The 19,562-nt window shown below is 59.3% G+C and overlaps 1 protein-coding gene across 34 annotated transcripts in view; it reads right to left on the bottom strand.

Annotated features, from left to right (window-relative positions):
- Positions 1-4,719: 4,719 nt before the first annotated feature.
- The window catches only part of NRXN2 (neurexin 2), a 104,741-nt gene continuing 89,898 nt past the window's right edge, over positions 4,720-19,562 (bottom strand). For 21 of the 34 annotated variants that reach the window (XM_046015147.1, XM_046015161.1, XM_046015151.1 and 18 more), the window contains 3 exons: positions 19,207-19,532; positions 16,836-16,914; positions 4,720-5,828 (listed from right to left, as the gene is read on the bottom strand). In XM_046015147.1, coding sequence (XP_045871103.1) covers positions 4,942-5,828; positions 16,836-16,914; positions 19,207-19,532 — 1,292 coding nt within the window. In that variant the 3' untranslated portion in view covers positions 4,720-4,941. The remainder of the gene's footprint in view (positions 5,829-16,835; positions 16,915-19,206; positions 19,533-19,562) is intronic. The other 13 variants (XM_046015173.1, XM_046015174.1, XM_046015182.1 and 10 more) reach the window with 1 other exon arrangement.

The following is a 19,562-nucleotide window of genomic DNA, read 5'->3' as shown; positions in this document are numbered from 1 at the left end:
CCTAGCTGACTCCAGGGATGAGCCGTGGGTTCCGGGCGGGGGTGGGGATGGTGGGGACGGCGGAGAGTTCTGGGGAGCTCCTCAAGGGGCTGGCCCTTTCCCAGGCCAGAGCGTCGGCCCTTTCCAGCCTGTTGTGCACTGGGCATCCTCCTGGTACCTCAAGGCATCGTCTTATCTTTTCCCAAACCCTTCAAGGAAGACAGCCCATTTTACAGATGGGAAAGTAAGGCACAGAGAAAGTGACTGCCTGCGACCTGCAGCTGGGAGCAGAGAATCGAGAGCCCAGCCCTGGTCTCCAGAGCCCTGGCTACGACATCCCCTTCCCCCCCTGGCCTCAGACTGTACAATTGGGCAGCCGGTGAAGCCTCTTGAGGCTGACACCTCGCTCTCAGAACCAGCCAGGACTCCGTGGAGTGCCCTGGCACCCCTTACAGGAAAACCCCAGACAAGGGCTCCAGTGGAAGGGGTTGGACGCCCGAGCTCCCCGAGCACAAATGTGGGTGCAGGCGGAAGCCATCTGTGACCCTTTGGGGTCCCCTCCACCCCAGAGCTGTGCTCGGTGACTTCTGCTTCTGCCTGGGTCACTGCTTCTGGGCAGCTGCACGAAGAGTTGTGCCCACACACACACACACACACACACCAGCGATGGGAATACTTGTGCTCGTACACGCAGATGAGGAGAAAAACAGAAAGCTGCTCCTTGCCCCTGGGAGACAGGATCACTAACTGGCCTGGTCTTTCCGCCGCAGCCCAGGGGCCTCTCGGGAAGAGAAGGTGGGATCGTGTCTTTCAACCATTACAGGCTGCCCCTCAGTGCAGAACTCCAAGACAAGGGCAGTGGGGATCACATTTATAAAGCTGCCCAAAGGCAAGTTTGTCTCGGCCTGCCCGAAACTTTTGGTCCTGTCTGCCTGCTGCCCAGCTGAGCCCCAGCTACTTCATTAGACTTGCTCAGCATTCTTGGGGCCCCCTGGTGTCCAGAAGCTTCCAGAAGAGAGAACACAGGATTGCTAAGAGAGGGCTCCCCCTCTCCCCTAGAGTGTTCTCTGGTTCACCAAGTGGTCAGAGCTACCCCTCTGCCCACATTCAGAGCAGCCTTGCTCCTGGCCCTTCCAGGATGTCCCAGCCTTCTAGAACTCAGGGCCTACCTGCTTCCAACATGTCCTCCCCTCACTGAACTCAACAGGACCCGGAAGCTGGGAGGTTCCAGGGCCCCGCCCCTCTCGGGCAGCTAAGGGGTGTCATCACCATGGTGGAGTGGGTGCCTTGCCAAGGGAGAGGGGACTCTCTTGGCAGTGGTCACAGGCCCGCTTTCCAGCTGGACACTATCACACAAACAGCACGCCTTGGGCCACACCCTCTCTTTTGATGCTCCCCACAGGTAGCTCCAGAGCCCAGAGGCAGCAGCGGCACCCTGCAATGGGAGAGCCATGGGAACTGGGTGTGGGAAGGAAGAGCCCGTCAACTACACCCACAGGCTCATTCCCCTCATGGCAGTGGGGACAGGACAGTGGCTCGGGACCCTCTCCGGCCATTCTCCTATCTCCAGCCAGGCCTGCAGCTCTCCCAGAAGGGGGTGTGGGGAGGGCCATGCAGGCTCCTTCGGCTCCAGATACAAAAGGGATCCAGGAAAGGGATGTCCTCCCAGAAGGGTTCCAGCCCTGGCTGAGCTCGTGTTCCTTCCCCTAGGGGCTTGTGTGGTCTTCAAGGTCAAGGTATCAGCAAGACCCCACTTGGAGCTTCCTCCCCAACTCTATCCTTGATCCTCCCCAAGTGGACTCTCCTGACATATCCTTGCAAGTACCACGTGTCCAAGAGCGAGGTTCGGAGTTCCAGTCACCCCCAGATGCTGTTTGCACACTCCTGGGGGTCACTGCCAGGCCAGCCAGACCCCAAGAAGCTCAGCTCAGGCCCAGTGTTAAGTTCAACATCAGATGCCCAGACGAAGGAGCTGAGACCGAGGAGACCATATCTCACAGACGGATAAACTGAGTCAATGGTAGAGTCCAGAACTCTCTTCTCTTACAACCAAGCCCTCGAGTGACAGGAGCTCTTAGCCTCCCGACACAGAGAGGAGAACACCCAGTCCTACAGCCACATGGCAATGAGCAGGACCGGGACCTGTTCTTCCAACGCCTGCACTGTCCCTCTTTCCGGTCCCTTACTCTGATAGACTGTTTAGGACAATTCTAGAAATTCCTGGAAAAAAATGTTCCCTTCTTGGCACCACGGAACTCCTGCCAGTTTCTATTTGTTTTCTTTGGCTGGTGCTGATGGGGCAGAGGAAACTGAGATGTTTCCATCCCTTGGACAGAGAGAGCAGCCGTCAAAGACCCGGGCGCAAGGTCGTCCCTGGCACAGGGACAGGATGTCCTGGCATGACCGCCCTGAGTCAGGGCCTCCCCCTGGCTTCCACAGGGGGTTAGAGCTGACCTCAGGTTCTAAGACTTTGAGCATCAGGGGGCAAGCAGAGCCCATGCCTCCCCCAGGTGGTTGGTTCAGAAGGGCAAGGAGAGGCCAAGTCTATGGAAATCCACACCTGGGGGGAGGCTGCAGGAGAACTCTCTCTCCGGCCAGTGACAAGAGTCTGGGGAAGAGCTCTCAAAGGTCCCTGGGGAAACACCCCAGGTTAAGGAGGATCCTCAAACAAAAGCTTCATTCTACGATGGAAGGCAGGCGGGGGAGCTGGGGCGGGGGAGCCCCAGCTCCTGTGGACATCAAGCCCAAGGACCCTGAGAGGGATCCACGCCTAAACATGGGCCAGACTTGTGAGCTGAAAGCTGCAAGAAGAAACTGGCCAGCGACAGAGCTACCTGTGGTTGGAAGCTCGAGAAGCAGATCCGAGGGGTGAAGGGTGATGGCGAGCCAAAGGCACAAGAAAGCAGAGCCAGGAGAGGGAGGCGAGATCCCCCAGCACAAAGTGGAGGAGACCCGAGCGGCAGAAGCGGGGCTGAGTCACGGCTCATGTGTCCAGTGGCGTGCTCACCCACCACTGCCACATGGGAGATGAGGACTTCCCACACTCTGCTCCCCAGAGAATGCCTACAAGCCCGGGGCCTCAGGTACGCACAGCCTTTGCCGTAAATTTCTACTCCTTGCCACTGAGCTTAGCAAATACAGACCGGCCTCGCAGCGTGTTTGGGACTGTGGCCCTGTTCAGTGTCTCCAGGAAGGAGCAAACACCTGGGGGGAGGTTCCGGAGCCCCAGGACCTACCCACAGTCAGCCAGCACAGACTGGAGGTGGGGGGAAGGGGGGAGGGCCACAGATGATAGGGTCCAGATCCTTAGAGATGCAGAAAAACAGAGACTCTGGAGTTAGGCAGAACGGGGGGGGGGGGGGGTCAATGCAGACTCAGCCACTGAAGCTCTTGTCACCCAGGAATAACACCAGCTTCCCCAAGGGCTTTAGAAGCCCCAGGGCCTTTGCAAGACCCAAGCACAAACAGCATAGACACACTTTAACCACTAGGGGGCAACATGACGCTCTTGCCTCTGGGGATTTGTCCTGAGGCTCTCGGGTGGGTGGGCTGTCCCAGGCCACCCTCCAGCTGGTCCCCAGCCCCATCCTCAGGCCAGGAGGGACATGGGGGTGAGACAAAGACAGGCCGCCCCAGGAACCCAAAAGCGTGCTCAGCCCAAAACTCTGGAGGCTACTTACCAGCTCTCACTGGCCAGTTTGTGCCCAAACCCCAGACCAGAGCCAGGACCGATGTCCCAACAGTACCCATCCCCCAAAAAACTGCACAGGACCGTTGGATTTGGAAAGTTTTTGTTTTCTTTTCCCACACATTTCCGGGGTTGGGGTGTTTTCCAAGACTCAGACACATTTGTTAACAAAGAGAGAAAAAAAACTGGGGGAGCAGGGAGCCCGTGGGCAGAGAAGTGACCCCAGCAGTCAGCGGGCAACGCCCGACTCTCTCTCTTCCCTGATGCCCGCGCCCAACGGGTGCCACAGGCTGCTGCTCGCGGTATCTAGATAATTTGTCTTTAATATATATCTGCATTTGCCTTTCCCCTCCCACCCGCCCCTCCCACCCCTGCTCCTCCAGCAGCTTCCCCATCAATGCACGTCGCCCAGCGGCACACAACAGAACAGGCCTTTCCAGGCCCGGAGCCCCTTCCCTGGGCGGCACCAGGCCAGCGCCTCCTCCGGGTGGGCAGAGTCGGGGGCGCTTCGGGGGGGCCACCCCACTGCCCCGCCCCCCCCTGCTCCCCTCCCGCAGGGCCACTGGGCCCACCCGCCCGCCCTTCTCCCACCGACTCTGGAAACCCAAAGGTAGGAAAGGGAGAAACCAGACACACAAAAAAAGAAGTGGAGAGGGAGGGTGGGGACAGAGAGACACAGCAAGCCTGGGATGGGGGCCGGAGGGCTTGGGAAGAGAAGGAAGGCAGGAGGGACAGAGGGAGGAAGAAAAATGGAGGAAATGAACAAGACGAGTAGTGGACACTTTACAAAACCCCCAGCCTTCCTTCCCGCCCAACCCCACCAAAATAAAACTACCCTCCCCCCTTAAAAAAATAAATCAACCCAGGGCTGTGAGCACGCCCCCCTGCCCGGGGCGGGCGCCGAGCGGAGAGGGACAGACAGCCCCAGGACGGACAGCGCCGCCGCACTGGACAGCCGGAGGAAAGGGGACGAGCACGGGGTTTCCTTTTCTATTTTTTTCTTTTTTCTTTCTTTCTTTTCATTTTTTTTCTTTCTTTTCATTTTTTCTTTCCTTTCTTTTTTCTTTCTTTCTTTTTTTTTTTTGTTTTTGTTTTTGTTTGTTTTGTTTTTTTTGTTGGTTTTTTTTGTTTTTGTTTTTTGCGTTTCCTCTTCATGAGAGAAGTCTGAGGCAGCCGGGGAGCGGGTCCCCAGAGCTCCAGCAGGGAGAGGGCTGCACCCTTCCCCCGGGCCCTCCCGGGAGGGGCACAGCTGGCAGTGGGCGCGGTGCCGGGGCTCAGACGTAGTACTCCTTGTCTTTGTTCTTCTTGGCCTTGCTGGGCGTCTTGGGGGCGGCCGGGGCCTTCTCTTTCACCACGGCCCCGTTGCTCTGGGCCGAGTTACTGATGTAGTTCCGGCTCTGGTCCACCTGGTAGGAGCCCTCGTCGCGGTTGCGGTATTTGTACATGGCGTAGAGGAGAATCAGGATGCAGAGCGCCGCCGCCGCCACGATGCCCACCACCATGCCCGTGGTGCTGCTGGACTCCCGGATCACCTCCACCGCGCCCGGCGGGCCGCGCTCCCCGGGCCCCGTGGGGTTGGCTGTGGGCAAACGGGGGAAGCCGGGGGCGGCGGTCACGCCGGGGCGCAGGGGAGGGGGCCTCCGCGGCTCGAAAGACGTGGGGGCCCCGGGCCCCAGGGGGGGGTTCTCCAGCAAGGGCTGCAACGGGTCTCGGTGGTTCATTTTGCCCGCAGGCAGGTTGGGGGCGGGGGCGGAGGGGGCCAGCAGCACCCCGGGGGCGCCCGTGGCCCCATCTGTCCTGAGGTTGGGCCGGGGAGCGGGTTTGCGGGGCGAGAGGAGGGTGGTGCGGTCCGTGACCAGGGGGAAGGTGGTGTAAAAGTCCTCGTCGTCCGTGGGGGGGAGGCTGGAGTCAAAGACCTCCCCGGACGCAAAGCCGGAGGCCTCGATGGGCTCCTCGCAGTCGCTGTCGTCCTGCTCGGCCTGGCACGGGCCCCCGGCGGGCGGGCGGCGGGCCGCAGGCGGGGGCAGGGTGTCTTGGGTGGCGCCCACGCCCGTGAGGAAAGGATAGAAGGTGGGGGGTGGGGGCACGAAGGGGGACCGGGTGGCCACGGGAGGGGGGTCTAAGGAGTCCTCCGTGATAATGGGCAATATTAACTCTCCTCCTAGAACAAGAGAGAGAAGAGAAAAAACAGGGTGTCAGCGAGGGCCCGGGGTGCAGGCGGCCGGCACGAGAGAGAAACAACAGCCTCACACACCCAAATCGGTTCCAATTGGCTTTGGCGGAGACTAGAGCGGGCCGTGCCCGCCCGCCAGCCGGCCGGAGCACTGCGCTTTAAGCGGGCAGCGGCTCAAATGCCCTGGGCGCCCCACGCACGGGCTCTGTGGCTCACTGGGTTTTGGTCTTTTGTTTGTCTTAAGAAACCAAAAGGAACAGAAAGGAAAAGGAAATCGAAAAGAAACGGAAAAAAAAAAAACAACTCTACCGGTTTAAGGCTTAAAAACAGATACAAGAGCAGCATTTAAATAAACCTAACAACAGTATCTTTTAGGGTTTTTTTTTTTTTCTAGATTTTTCTCTTTTTTTGCTTTTGTATTTTTTTTTTCTTTTGTTTTTAAAAAAGAAGATAGCATACCACGGAATTCAGGCAACTTACATCAACAAATAGGCCGTGTGATTTTAGCATGAAGAAAAAAATTACAAACAGAGCTGTGTAAGCGGGTTCTCCCGGAAAAAATAAGAAAAAAAAACAACTTTTCCGTACCACGTTTTCTGTCTATCTGTTTGGTCTCTCCCTCCCTCACTCTTCTCTCCCTGGACATCTTGCTTCCTCCTGAATACTCTCTCTCCTCCCTCGTTTGTGCCCTCTCCCCCTCATTGAACACAAAGCTAAAATCTGCCCAGTGCAGGTTGGCATCGAGAAACTGTTACCACCACTTGGTGTCAGCGTGTGTGTGTGGGTGGGTGGGGGGAGCAGTGGGAAGGAGGGCTGGGGAAAGAGGTACATGGCTGGCAGCTACATGGGTGGGAGAACTTGAGAGGGGATGATCATGGGACGCTTTGAAGGCTAGTTGCTGGCCGGCCGTGGGAAGATGAGGACTTGAAGGTGGAAGGCGACAAGGTCCATGAGAAAGAGCGGGCAAGGAGGAGACAGACACACTGGAGAAGGGGCCTGTCCCACAAGACTTTGGGCAAGGTGGTAAGAAGTCATGTCGAGGCAGGGAGGTGGGGAGGGGTGGGAATGAGGGAGGGAAGTGGGCTGGGACACATGAGTCCTGAACTAACCCTAATTCCCCGACTTTCTCTTTCTTCACCCTCCACCTCGGACCCCCACTGGCTTCCCCCCTCCCCCTCCCCAGAACCCCCATGGGCCGCCAGGACCTGACCAGGGCTTGACTGCCTCTGGCCCTCTTATTATTGTTAAAACAATAATAAAACAACGGAAAGAAGAAGAAAGCAAAAAAAGAAAAGAAAATACATACACAGCCATCTGGGAAGGAAGCACTTGCTAATACAGGGCCCCGGGCAGGGGTGGGGGTGGGGGGACACTAGTGGGGAAGGTTTGTGGGGGGTGATTAGGTCTCCTCCCCCTAGGTCCTATAACTGAGGTATCCTGGGCATAAACTGCAATTCCCATCAGCCCTAAAGGGTGGGAACTACAACTCCCATTAGCTCTTGGAGGGATATGGACTACAATTCCCATCAGCCCCTGGGTCAACAACTACAACTCCCATCGACCCACTACCCCTTCCCAAATACTGCAACCCACTGGTGTGGGGTAGAGCCAGCAGGAGTCTGGCTCTAGGGCGCTGAGGGGAAGTCTTCCTCCTCTTAGAGGGGCACCTCTGGGTGTGGTTGGGGCTGAAGATTTCCTCTCTAGCTCTCCCTCCACCGAAGCCCTGCCCTAACCCTGGTCTCTGCAGAGTGAACCCCCTACCCCCTCCTTTGGAAGTATCCCAGGGCCCCACTGCAGCCAAGCCAGCCACGTGCCACTGCCACACCTTTCCATCCCTCCTCCTGCTCCCTGCACCCTAAGCCCGCCAGTGTCTGTGGTTGCTGTTCAAACACTGCTGAGCTTCACGTCCCAAGCTCCAGCAACCGGGCAGCGCTGTCCTTGGCCACACCAGCCAGCCACAGCTAAGATCTTGCCATTGAACTTGTAGACTTGCCGAGCTCCGCAGGCTGCTCCTCCCACCAGACTCCACTCTCCCCCTGGGCGAGGGCTCACCTGCACCCCAGGCTGTGAAGCCCCAGGGCACCTGGCCTTCCTGGGGCTCCACCACACCGAGAAACTGAGCCAAAAACAGACAAGCAGATCCCTGTGGAGCCGGGACCGTCCAACATCGGTGTTTAATGGAGGAGGATGCGGAGGCCTGGGGTGGGCAGGACTTCCCAACGTCACTAGGGCCGAGTCCCTCAAGGAGCCTGGAAGGGTCTGATTCACTCTCCCCATGCCTGCAGTAATCTGCTTGACTCTTAGCTCAGTTGCTAACCTGGGAGACCACGCTGTGTGGCTGTGGACAAGCTTCTCTCACTCTTCTCAGCTTCCTCATCCATAAAATTAAAGTATTGGGCTCCAGGCCCAGGGTGAGGCCAAGGCCGGGCTCCCACAGACCTCCAGCCTAAGGATGAGTAATTTGTCCCTCTGGCCCCTCCTGAGCTCTGGACCCACTACGGACGGCCCAGCACCCTGGTCCCCGGGTAAGGACAACACTCAGCTTCAGCTCCTGGGGGGAGGCTGACAGCCTGTGTCCAATGATGGCAGGGTTCCCCTGCTGGACCATACCCCCTCCCCTCTTCCCGAACTTTGCCTTCTGTTCAGAGAACACCTTGCCCCTGTGGTTACCTCACTCATCCTTCAAGCCCAACCAAATACCTCCTCTTCCAGGAAGGCTTGAGGCCCATCTCCTTAGCACCCAGCACGGTGCCTGGTATCCGGGGATGGCGTGGGAGCCCCTCTCATGCGCCAGAGCAACTGGATTCTGAATGGCCTTCTTCTCCTGGCCTAAGGCAGCAGGCGCTGTGGAGTTCAGCCTGATAGGCGCCTTGCTCCATGGCCCCAGCCCTCCCCCACAGCCATTTCTACCTTCCATCTTCCATGAGGCCACCAGCAGCTCCTGGAAGCTTCAGGATCAGGCTTGTCCTGAGCAGGCTTGTGCCCCTCAACCGGCTGCCTATACCTAGGGCCCAGGATGCTAGGGCCCAGGGAGGAGTCCCATGCTAGGGGGCTTGTCATGCCCTAAAGGGGCTGATCAGGCGAATCAGGGCACAGATCTTATCTTTCTATTCTCTTTCTCACCCCCAGATATACTTGGGGGGGGGCAGTGGGAAGGGCTCTAGGCCTTGGGCCACAGACAATTCCTGCCCCGCCTGAGCCCTCTGCAACCATTTGCTCCAACACACTGGTTTTTAGGTCCTGGGGGCACACAGTTCCCCTGTGGAGTCTTTCCCAAGCTCCAGAGCCCTCCCAGGCCTAGTCACATTGACTCTCGCCCTTGCCCTTCTACCCCAGCTGTGTCCTGGCCTTCATATCCAGGTCTTAGCCCTGTCCCTACATGCCTAGCTCCTCTAGGAGCTTTCCCTAGGCCCTGCTCTGTCCACGGCTTTGACAACATCTCTTGAGGGTGTCCTGCGCCCACCCACATCCTCCACACCAGCTGCCATCTCTGCCCCTTACTGCTCCCACTCTGTCCCCAAGATAGCGTGCTGCCAAGACCCCACACTCTGTCCTTTCCCCAGATTCATTCCAGCCACACTGGGCTCTGGCCAGCAAGTCACATGCAACATAGGGTCCCGGGTTTTCCTGGGGGTCATACATGGTCCAGGAGGGGTCAAGCAAGCTTGCCCTGGTGAGGGTCTGGAGCAAGGGAGGGCCCCTCAGAGACTCCTCACTGTGAAAGCCCAACCAGGGGCTCCCTGGGCCACCCTTGCCACTGGGCATTGGAGGGAGTGGACTCGCAAAGACTTGTAGGGGTGCCTGGGACCGGGTTCAGCTCTCCAAGGGTGCACCCAGGGATGGGTGCCCCTGGGAGTCTGATGAAGAGCCTAGGCCACTTCCCTCCCCTCCCCCACGTCAGGGGGCTGTGGCGCTTGGAAGAACTCACAGGCACATTTATCACAAACCCCACCCCTCCTCCACTCTTAAGTTGAATATCAGGGCACGTCAGTCCCACTTGCTAGAGAATTCCATTTGGCCAAGGAGACCAGCGGCCATTCCTGAGCACCGCTTCCTCCCCCTGCTCCCCTACCTCTAGGGGCTGCTGCACCAGCCCGCTGAGCTCTTCCTGCCTTCAGGACACAGAGGCTCCTGACTAGAAACCCAAGAACCCCATTCCCACCCAACCAGGATGGCCCCACCCACAAGCACCTGGTACCTGCCCCGGGGTTGGAAGAGCCAGAAAGCCATAGCCCCTGGGGCATTTCATGTGCGTTAAAAAGAGAGCCCCTTAGTGGCCACAGCTCTTCAAGAGCTTGACTTGGCACAGGGTCTCTCTGTGCACAATCAGAATAAGGCACTCTCTCTTCCTGGTGGACACGGCTCTGCTCCCGGGACCAGGACAAGCAGCTGGGTGAGCAGAGAGCACCGGCTAGCTCTCAGCCCTTACTCACCTGTTCCAGCTCAGAACCAACCACCTGTGCCACTGGGTTCAGTAGCCCAGAGGATGGAGCCCCACCCCACTCGGACACCCCAGCATAGCCATGGCAAACATCAAGGTCGACCTAAGGTCAGGCAGGGCTTGTCGTGTGTGTGTGTGTGTGTGTGTGTGTGTGTGTGTTTGCATGCAAGAATACACCCTCAAAGTCCATTTCTGTGCACCTGGGCACACATCTCTAAGCCTGTGTGCGTGTGTACACAAGCCTCAATGGATCCAAGTGCACGGACTTGGGCATCAGGGAATCAGAACCGACATGTGCATGTAAGTGAGACTTTCATGGGGCTTGTGTCCACCCGCCTCTGAGCCTGAGTCAGAACTCGTGTGTGTGTGTGTGTGTGTGTGAATGCACGCCTGTGCTGCTGAGGACATGTGAGCACACCACCATGGGTCTGAGCATATGAGGTAGGCTTCATGAGCGCCCCTTTTCCCAAACTCATTTTCACCTTCTCCACTGAGACTACATTTCCCAGCATCCCTTGCAACTAGGTATGGTCACATGACTGAGTCAGGGGCACTGCCCATATTGGCCCACCAGAAGTCCCCTGTGTGCAATCCGCCAGGCTTTCTCCTCCTTCCAGTGACCTTGCAAACCACATGGTGAATATCAAGGAGGAGCCATAAGATGGAAGGAGTCTGGATTCCCAAAGCACCCCTTGGGACCAAGCCACTGGCTGACCAGGAGCACCCCGGCGGGGCTTCCCCTGAGTAAGAAACCTTCCTTGAGGTACCCACTGAGATTTGGGGGTCATCTGTTCCAGAAACAAATGTTACCTGAGCGAATACAGACACTGAACCAGAAACGTGCATCACAAGAACCGGTGGCCTTCGGACAACAATCCAAAGAAACGGCTGGAAAGATGCAGAACCACAGAAAAGCAGAGGCAGGACAGCCGGTTCCAACCCTGCTTGTGATGACCTACAGGGAAGGCTAGGTGTCTGCTGAGGCTGAGGCACCAAAGGAACGTGCCAGAAAGTCGGGGTGCCGGTGCCGGCTTTTACTGTCTGCTTTCAGCCGCATATCACAAGAAGACAAAGTTAGGCAAGAGTGGGTAGGTTTGCAAGCAGAGAAGGGAACAGAGAGAGCCGAGGAAGGGGAGGGGCGTGCCAAGTGTCAAGAGAGCCCCTGCTTCCAACCCGCAGATCACAAGAGAGGTCAGCAAGGGCTTTGAGGGAACATGACCCAGCGAAACCTCCCTCTGAATTAGGAGGGCTCAGCCGTGCCCCACAGATCAGACTAAGGACGTGGCCTCCCCACCTACTGTTTCCGAGGCCCTCAAAATAGTCATGTCTAAATTAAGAGAAAAGCAAGGATTTGGAGAAACAAGGAAACAAAGCACTTGACAAGTATGTGTAAGAAAGAACGCTGAGTGCAGTTATCTCAACAGCTTGAGCCTTTGGACCCCCAAATACGCAGGAGCAGGAAGTGGGCTGTCAACACCACGGGGCCCCCAAGAAGGACATTTTCCCCAACACCCACTTCAGAGATGGCCGTGGAGGGTAAGAACTGGGAAGAACCTCACACAGGCCGGCACTGGGGCCACAAAGAAAGGAGAGGGCGTTTCTTGGAGACGGGAGATGCTGAGTTTAAGGAAGAAACGTTCCCACTGCAGGGGTGGAGGGCTGGATTTCCTCAACTAGTTTCCTTAAAACCAAGAGCCTCTGTGTGTCTTCTTCCATCCTTCCCTTTCTTGAATTAGTTTTGACCATGGTGGCCGCCTTTGGCCCACCCACTGGATGCGGGGTGTGCGGAGCGGTGTGGACAGTGAGGTCGGCTATCCTGTTCGGTCACAGGGACCCGGACCACATATGGGTCCTCGGGAGCAAGTCTGGACCTGACAATGGGCCACCGCCTGCCAGACACCATCACCTCTGCCTTCACGGCCCTGAGTGGGAGGGGCTGCAGGGTGTCAGGAAGATTGACATGGATTATGCGTGGTCCAAAGGCCACACCAGGCAGATAAGTTGCCAGCTGGTCCCCAAATCTGTTTGTGCTTCCTTCCTGGGGGACTTCCTGGACGCAGAGCTGCAACCACGTGACTGAGCAGAAGCAGCAGGTGTAACATGGGTCTCCCTCCCGGGCCTGACCCACAGGACCCCTTCAGGACCCCGCCTGTCAGTCACCTTCCACCACAACTGAGGAGGTCACTCGGGGAGGGCGACGAGGCCCTGAGTTAGCGCGTGCCGAGGAGCGGCCCACCCACCGGGAACACTGGTTTGTGACTTTAGGGGAAGGACACACGCTTCTGTGTAACACACCACAGGCTGCCGGAGGCTGTACCCATTGCCGCGACCGGTGTCACCTCAAGAAATGCTGGAAGGGGAGCGCCTTGTGCCCCTGGGTTTCTGAGCAGTGTGTGGGCCTGAGCAAGTGTGTCTGTGGACCTGAGCCCGTGAACGCCTCGGGGGGTCTCGTCTATGCGCACCCGGGGGCCACGCCTCAGGAGCAATGTGCACCCATGGGGTGAGCGCACACGCTGCTCCCGCGGTCTGAGCGCACGTGGGCGTCTGGGAACCTGACTACACGGGCCCGCGTGCACCCTTGTGGGTCTGAACAGCTGTGTGTGCGCACACGGGGGCGGGCACGTTGCTGGGTCTGAGCGCGTCTGCACGGCCCGAGGGCCTGAGGATAGGAAACCCTTCCCCGTGCAGCTCAGGTGTACGTCTGAGCACAGGAGTAAGTGGGTCAGTACCTGTGTGGGCCCACATGGGCCGGTGTAGACATGAGTGCGTGTGTGTGGGCGTGTGTGTGTGAGCATGTGTGCGTCTCTGAAACAAGGTATGAACCTAAGAATGAGCCTCTGCAGGTCCGAGCTTGGAGGCCTTGGAGGGTCCCCTCTCATGGGGCAATGGGAGGGGACGGGCGTTCCTCTGCGGGGTACAAGTGCCGGGACATGACATCCCTCTGAGGGTGTGTTTGTGTGTCTGAGGGCCTGTGAAATTACTCGCGCGATGCTGCAGGTCCAAGCATGAGGGCACACTTGGGTACGCCTGTGCCACACGCACCTGAGAGCCTGGGCACAGGGGTGTGCCTCCCGGGACTCATGTGAACATGTGTGCACGTGTGCGGCTACACCGCAGGGGGTCCGGGTGCCCTGTACATGCCTGCTCTGAACACAAGCACCCGGCCCCTTGGAACCCTCTGTGAGCATCTGTAAGTCTGGGCATGCGCGGAAGACACGGTGGGAGCACGTGTGTTATGCAGCGGGATCTGTGCCCACGTGTGTGCCTCTGTGCGCCAACCGCAGGCGTGGATCTCTGGGCGTCCGAGGATGTGCGTGGGCAAGCTCACCCTGAACACACATGTCCGTCGCGAGGGTCTGGAGTACGCGGGAGCTTCTGAGCGTGTGCATGGGATCCCAAACGTTTGGTCTGCGCCTCAACACGTGGGGGCGTGCCTCCACGGGCTGAAGACACCCCGGGTGCACACCCTGGTGTGACGAGCGTGCATGAGTGTGAAACACTGTGGGTCTGAGCAGGTGGGCACCGGTGAGCGGGTGGGCAGATGTGAGTTTGCTGGGAGATCCCTACATGTATGTACATGGCTGTGTGTGTGTGTGCCTCTGTGTGTGCATAGAAGTGTGTGCCTCTGGGGATCTGAGTCTGGGCGTGCACTTCCCATGCGCCCCGAGGCAGGGCACACTCCGATCCCTACTGGGGCCCGGCCCACAACATGATGTGTGGGTCCAGCGGGCTAAGACGGTAAGACATGACCCTCTATGCAGAGCACGACCCACTAAAGGCACTCCCATTCCAAGCAATCTAAACACTGTGTCAGCCAAACGATATCCTTGGATATCCAACCTCGAGTGAAATACCCATGTTCCAGGATGATCTCACCAAGCCGCGAGGAGGAGGAGTGGGGCCCGGGGTCTGTGAAGGGGCCCAGGTCAAGGGAAAGGATGGAAAGCAAGTTGGGATGATCCCAGGCTTGACAACTGGACACAGGGAGGAGGGCCTGGCAGGTGGGAAGCCTGCCAACGTCCTGGGGTCCGCTGGGTGAGCCCCTACTTAGCCACTGTTTCCAGTCGGGCTGCCCTTAACTCTAACCCTGACCTTGGAGCCCAAGGAGGCCTGGCCCTTGGCTAGAGGAAAAAGCCTCCTTTTTCCCTCTGAGGGCACAAGAGGGCCTCTGGCTGGAGTCCCCTTTTCCTCTAAGTAGGGGGATGACATGGTCTAAATCAGCCTGAGGGGCTCTGGAGTCGTCTTGGTCCTCGCCTGGCCTCCCATCAAGATAAAAATCCAAGCCAAAGCATTTCAGAGTGGCATGAGTATGGAAATGCAGGCGTGTCCTGTGCCCATCTCAGGGAGAACCGGGTGGCTTTGCGGGGCTTCAGGGAGCTTCGGGCAGCTTCCTCGGGAAGCTTCGGCATGCACTCTGCCCTCATTTTGAGGCCAGGGGCCTGGCTGCCCAGCAACCTTATCCCCCAGCTTCCACTCCTCCTCTACCCTCCATCTTCCCCTCATTGGTTTCGCCCTTTGATTGGGGGAGGGCAGCTGACCGGCCTACTTCAGCTCCTGCTCGCTCCCTTGTCCCCACACCCCCTAAGGGAGCTCGGCCCCGGTGCACACACTCGGCACCGCAGCTGGGAAGCTAGAACTTTGGTAGATAGCGTGTGGCCTTGGTACGGCCCGGGATGGGCTGCACGTCCCTGCACTGTGGCAGTCTGGCCCAACACTCTTCTCCGTGGGGTCCAGGGAGAGCAGTCCCTTCCCGTCGCCCACCCCCAGAGTGAGCACATGCATGCAAACACATGGGACGGGGCCAAGTGCCCTTCTCTCATGATCCGCCAGCCCTCTGTCCCCAGAGTCCTATCCCAGGGCTCTCATGGGGCCATTCATCACAGCCACTTTCCAAAGGCCTGGGCTCAAGGCACTGCTTCCACGTCCAGGAAAGCCCAGTCCTGACGAGTCAAAGGAGTAAAGCAGGGTCAAGGGGGGAGGGCCATATGGAAACTGCCAGATGCCCAGAGCCTCCCAGAGCAATGGCAGAGCACGGGGGGAGGGGGTGCACCCCTGAGCTGAGACGGCCTAGTGAGATGGAGCCAGATGGCCCCCCAGCAGAGGGGCCTCCCCACGGTGGAGGGCGTCTGTTCCAGAAAGCGCCAGCTCTTGGTTGTGGATGGGGAGGCCTTTCCAACCCAGCAGCCTACAGCTCCTCCAAGTGCCTCAGGGCCCAGGACCACCAAACAACCCTCTTCAGCCCTGGCTGACGGTGTCGGGGGTCCTGTGGCCCAGAACTGTCTCTCCCCTTTGTCTCTGGAGGCTGAGCCTCTACCCCAAGTCTCCACGGTTTTTCTTGCTCTCCCCACACTCCTCTCACGGTTGCAGCCTCTCCTCAGCTCGAGCGTCTCCTCTGGGACTGGCAGACCCCCACCCCCACCCCACCCCAGGCCAGATTCACACTGCCCTGGTCACACTGCCCTCCTCACCTGCCCACTCACCTCCCCCAACCCCGCAGGAGTCTGCCCAGCCTCCAGCCTTCCAGTAGCAACAGCCCAGGTGCCACGCATTGCAAGGGAACCAGAAGTCTCTGGAAACCCCAGCCAGGGAGGACGCTTATCCAGGCCACCACCAAGTCCCATAACCCTTCGCTGGGAAATCTGGCCACATTCAGTCCTTCCTCCCTTCCCGCTGCCAGCTGTAAGCACCAGGACCTCAGCTTCCCAGGCCCTCCCTCCCCCCTGGATCCTCTCAGCCACCCCCAACCTTGCACCACTCCACACGCCACCTTTCCTTTGCCAATGGGGTTCTCTCTGGGGCCGCACCCTTCCCTCCCGCTGGAAGGATCCAGCAGAGGCCTGGAACGCCACCCCCAGGAAGTCTTCCCTCCCAGCCCTGCTCTCCTGCGACAGCAGCGGCTCCACTAGACATCTAGACCAGAACTCAGGTCCCGATCTCCCCAGGGGACCACACATCTGGCCCGGGGCACCTCCCAGCCACACACTGCCGGGCACAGAGCTGCTGCGTGATAGACGGCCCCAGCTTGGTCTGGCCACCTCCCTGAGACCAGGAAAGAGGAGGGTTCTGGATCCAGTGGAGATCTCCTCTACTGCTGACCCAGGGGAAAAAAAATCAAGCCTCGGGGACTGATGGGAGTTGCAGTTCTGGACGCAAGAGCTGATGGGATTTGTAGTTCCTAGGCCTGCGTTCTCCCACCTACCCTCCCCCTCCACCCTCCACCCCATAAAGGCTCATGGGAGCTGCAGTCACTCATCTTGCTAGGGAAAAGTCTTCCTCTTTGTTTCCCAGCATTCCCTGGCCCTAACCCCCAGGATTCCAAGCTAAGGACCTCACTACCTCAGAGGGCTGGGGCACTGAAGAGCCAGAAACTGCCTTGCCAGAGCGACAATTTGAGGGACCTGGAGGGGAATGGCAGGAAGGCAGAGGAAGCTATCAGGAAAAGGTAAGGCCTGGCAGCAGGCCCCTTGGGCTCGGGCAAGATGGCAGGGACAGTCGCCCCCCCTCCCATCAGCGTCACCTGGGCCCGGGGCAGGGGAGGGGGGAAAGGCACTCACCAGTACTGGGCTCGCACTCTTCCAGGTCCTCGTCATCACTTGGACACTCGGCAGAGGCCACCAAGAGGTCATCCGTGTTCTGTGGGCGACAGGAGGGAGGGGTGGGGAAGAGGGTTCGGGGGTGGGTCAGTAGGCCCCAAAGCCACCTCTGGAGGTGTGGCACCACACAGGAAATGGGTCCTGGGCTAAGACACACACACCCTGATCTGTTGCCCAGTTCTCCCATTGCTGGCTGGGTGACCGAGAGCCCCCCGTTCCCCACATGCAAATACAGACTGGCCAGCGCCCACCCTGCAGCAGCGCCCACAACTCCTGGAGATCAGTGGGATGGCACGTGCTGTGTCTTTCCTTTCTAGGAAACTGGGAGGCTGGACGCTGGACCTGGGGGTGCAGGGCTGGAGCAAGGGGACCCAGGGCATCAGGGAGATGAGGCATGGGGACCTCTGGAGGACAGCACAGGCAGAGAAGGGGAGCAGGACCTGGGGTAGCGGGTAGGGGGTGGCTCATGGCTCCCACATCACTACCCCACCACCCATCATCTCTCTCCCAACCCCCTTCCCAGAGCCCGGAACCAGGCTGCACACAATAATTAGGGCTGTGGTTGCCATGGCAATGGGAGTCGACTTTGTCAGCATTTTCTCTCCTCCTGATTGCAAAGAAAGAGAATCCCCAAGATGAGTGAATGTAAGGGGGCGGGGAGGGCAGTGTGCTCAGGGTGTGTTAGGGAAGAGAACCCAGGAGGGAAACCCGGAATCCAGGCAGGAATGGAGCCCAAGAGAGGACAGGAAGCGGGGAGAGGGCTTGAAGGCCAAGGGTGGGAGGAGCCTGGGGTGGGGAGGGGTGAAAGGGTCACATGGTGCCTTTTCTCCACTCCCCCACCCCAGCTCCATCCCATCTTCAGAAAACGGGTTTTCCTTCTGCATCCTTGACCCCCACCAGCCCCAGCCTCTCCTGTGGGGGCTTCTTCAGCACAGCTGTGACCCCAAAGGCCCCCACCCCCTCTTCCACCTGGATGGTCAGTCCGTGACCTCCCACTGAGACAGGGGGGCCCTTCTTGCCTCTGGGCACAGTCGGTGCCCAACCTTGGGTAGGACCATGGCTTTCCCCCAGGGCTCCTTGCTCCCTGGGACAAGGCCTGGCCTCGGAGACCCTAGCTTTTCTTGGCAGTGAAAGCAGAGGGGAAGGGGGTCCAGACTCCTCTCTTCCCCTGCATGAGCCTGTCAGCCAATGCTAGGCCCCTACAGCACAGACTGGCAGGGAGGAGGGGACTTCGACTTCATGGAGTCCGGCCCTCATTTACAGACACTGAAGACAGGCTGGTGGTGGAGTGGGGACCCCCCCCCCCCACCGCCCAGGCTGCCCTCAGACCTCTCCCTCACCCTGGGAGCTCAGAGCACTCTCCAGGCACAGTCAGCAGCCATGGGTGATGAGGGACTGAAGTAGCTTGGGCAAGGGAGACCGAGTGATGGAGTAAACCCTCCCGGGGCCACAGTCACTGATGGTGACAATCAGAAATCTTAGCTGGGCCCCCGAGTTGCCGCCTTAAGTCACACATGCTCAGCTGGCTTTTGGCCCCCAGAAAGCCAGGCCTGTCCTGCCCCGTGAGAGCTTCATTCCCCAGGTTCGACCCCAGTCCGTGTACAAGAGAAGATAAACTCCAATCACTTGGGCTTGTCCTGATCCGGAGAGAGAACCTGAGCATGTGGGGTGGGCAGCGCGGAGGGTGAAGCACTAGGAAACCGTCTGCACCAATAGCCCCTCCGACACACAGGCACAGGGCACCCTGCCAGGCGGGGACACCTGCTCCAGGTCCCGAGGAGAGCACACGAGAAGGCAGTGGGCTTGGAGTCCCACTGCGAGGACACCAGCAATCCAGGGGACACTGTTGCGGGCCTCCAACAGCCCCCAGAGAGCGGCGGCCACCCCCAGCTGAGCCTCTGGGCCCTCCAGGCCTGTCTCCTAGAGCAACGCCATCCCAGTTGTACCCGCTCCCTGCCCACACCCCACTGGGCCCGGCCTCCGGTATGGGCAGGCAGACGGGCCGTCCCTCCCTCACCCCAAGCCCAGACTTCTCCCCTCTTAGGCGGCCTTCCCTGGTCTAGCTGGAGTACCAAACTCCCCCTTGACCCTGGGCCCCTAGAAACAGTGACCACCTTCCCACAGACAACATCCCTGGTCGCCAGGCCACTTCGGGAAGGGAGGCCTTTCAGACCTCACCTGTACCATTGCCATGATGACGAGGAGACCGCAGCCTCCAGGATCCCACCAGAGCCTTCAGACCCTCCCCTGGGCGCCAGAGTTGCTACCGGACATCAGCCCCGCCCCCCACCCAAAGCCTCACTCCCTGTCTGGCGGCCCCGAGGGCCCTCACCTGGGTGGTGCTGTCCCTCAGCGTGGGGGAGCGGCCCCGGCGTGTGGTCGTGGTAGCCATGGTGGTGGTGGTCTCCATGATGGTGGTCGCCATGTCGGCCAGCAGGGTGGTGGCCGTGGTCTCCGCGCTGAGCAGCACGGACGGCCCCTCCCCCACCAGGCGCAGGTGGCCTTCGGTCCGCACGTTGGGGTCGCTCTCGGCGGCCAGCGCCAGCACCTTGAGCCCATTGTAGTAGAGGCCGGACACCTGGCCCTGGAACGGGCGGCCCTGATCCCGGCCCCCGATCTTGATGGCAGCCTGGCTGTTGAAGATGGTCAGCTGGCGGCCTGGGGTTGGGGGGGGGGTTTGGGGGGGCG

This window comes from Meles meles, chromosome 8 (assembly GCF_922984935.1).
Source record: "Meles meles chromosome 8, mMelMel3.1 paternal haplotype, whole genome shotgun sequence".
NCBI lineage: Eukaryota > Metazoa > Chordata > Mammalia > Carnivora > Mustelidae > Meles > Meles meles.
Note: the sequence above shows the minus strand (reverse complement) of the source record. Positions and strands in the feature narration are given on the sequence as shown.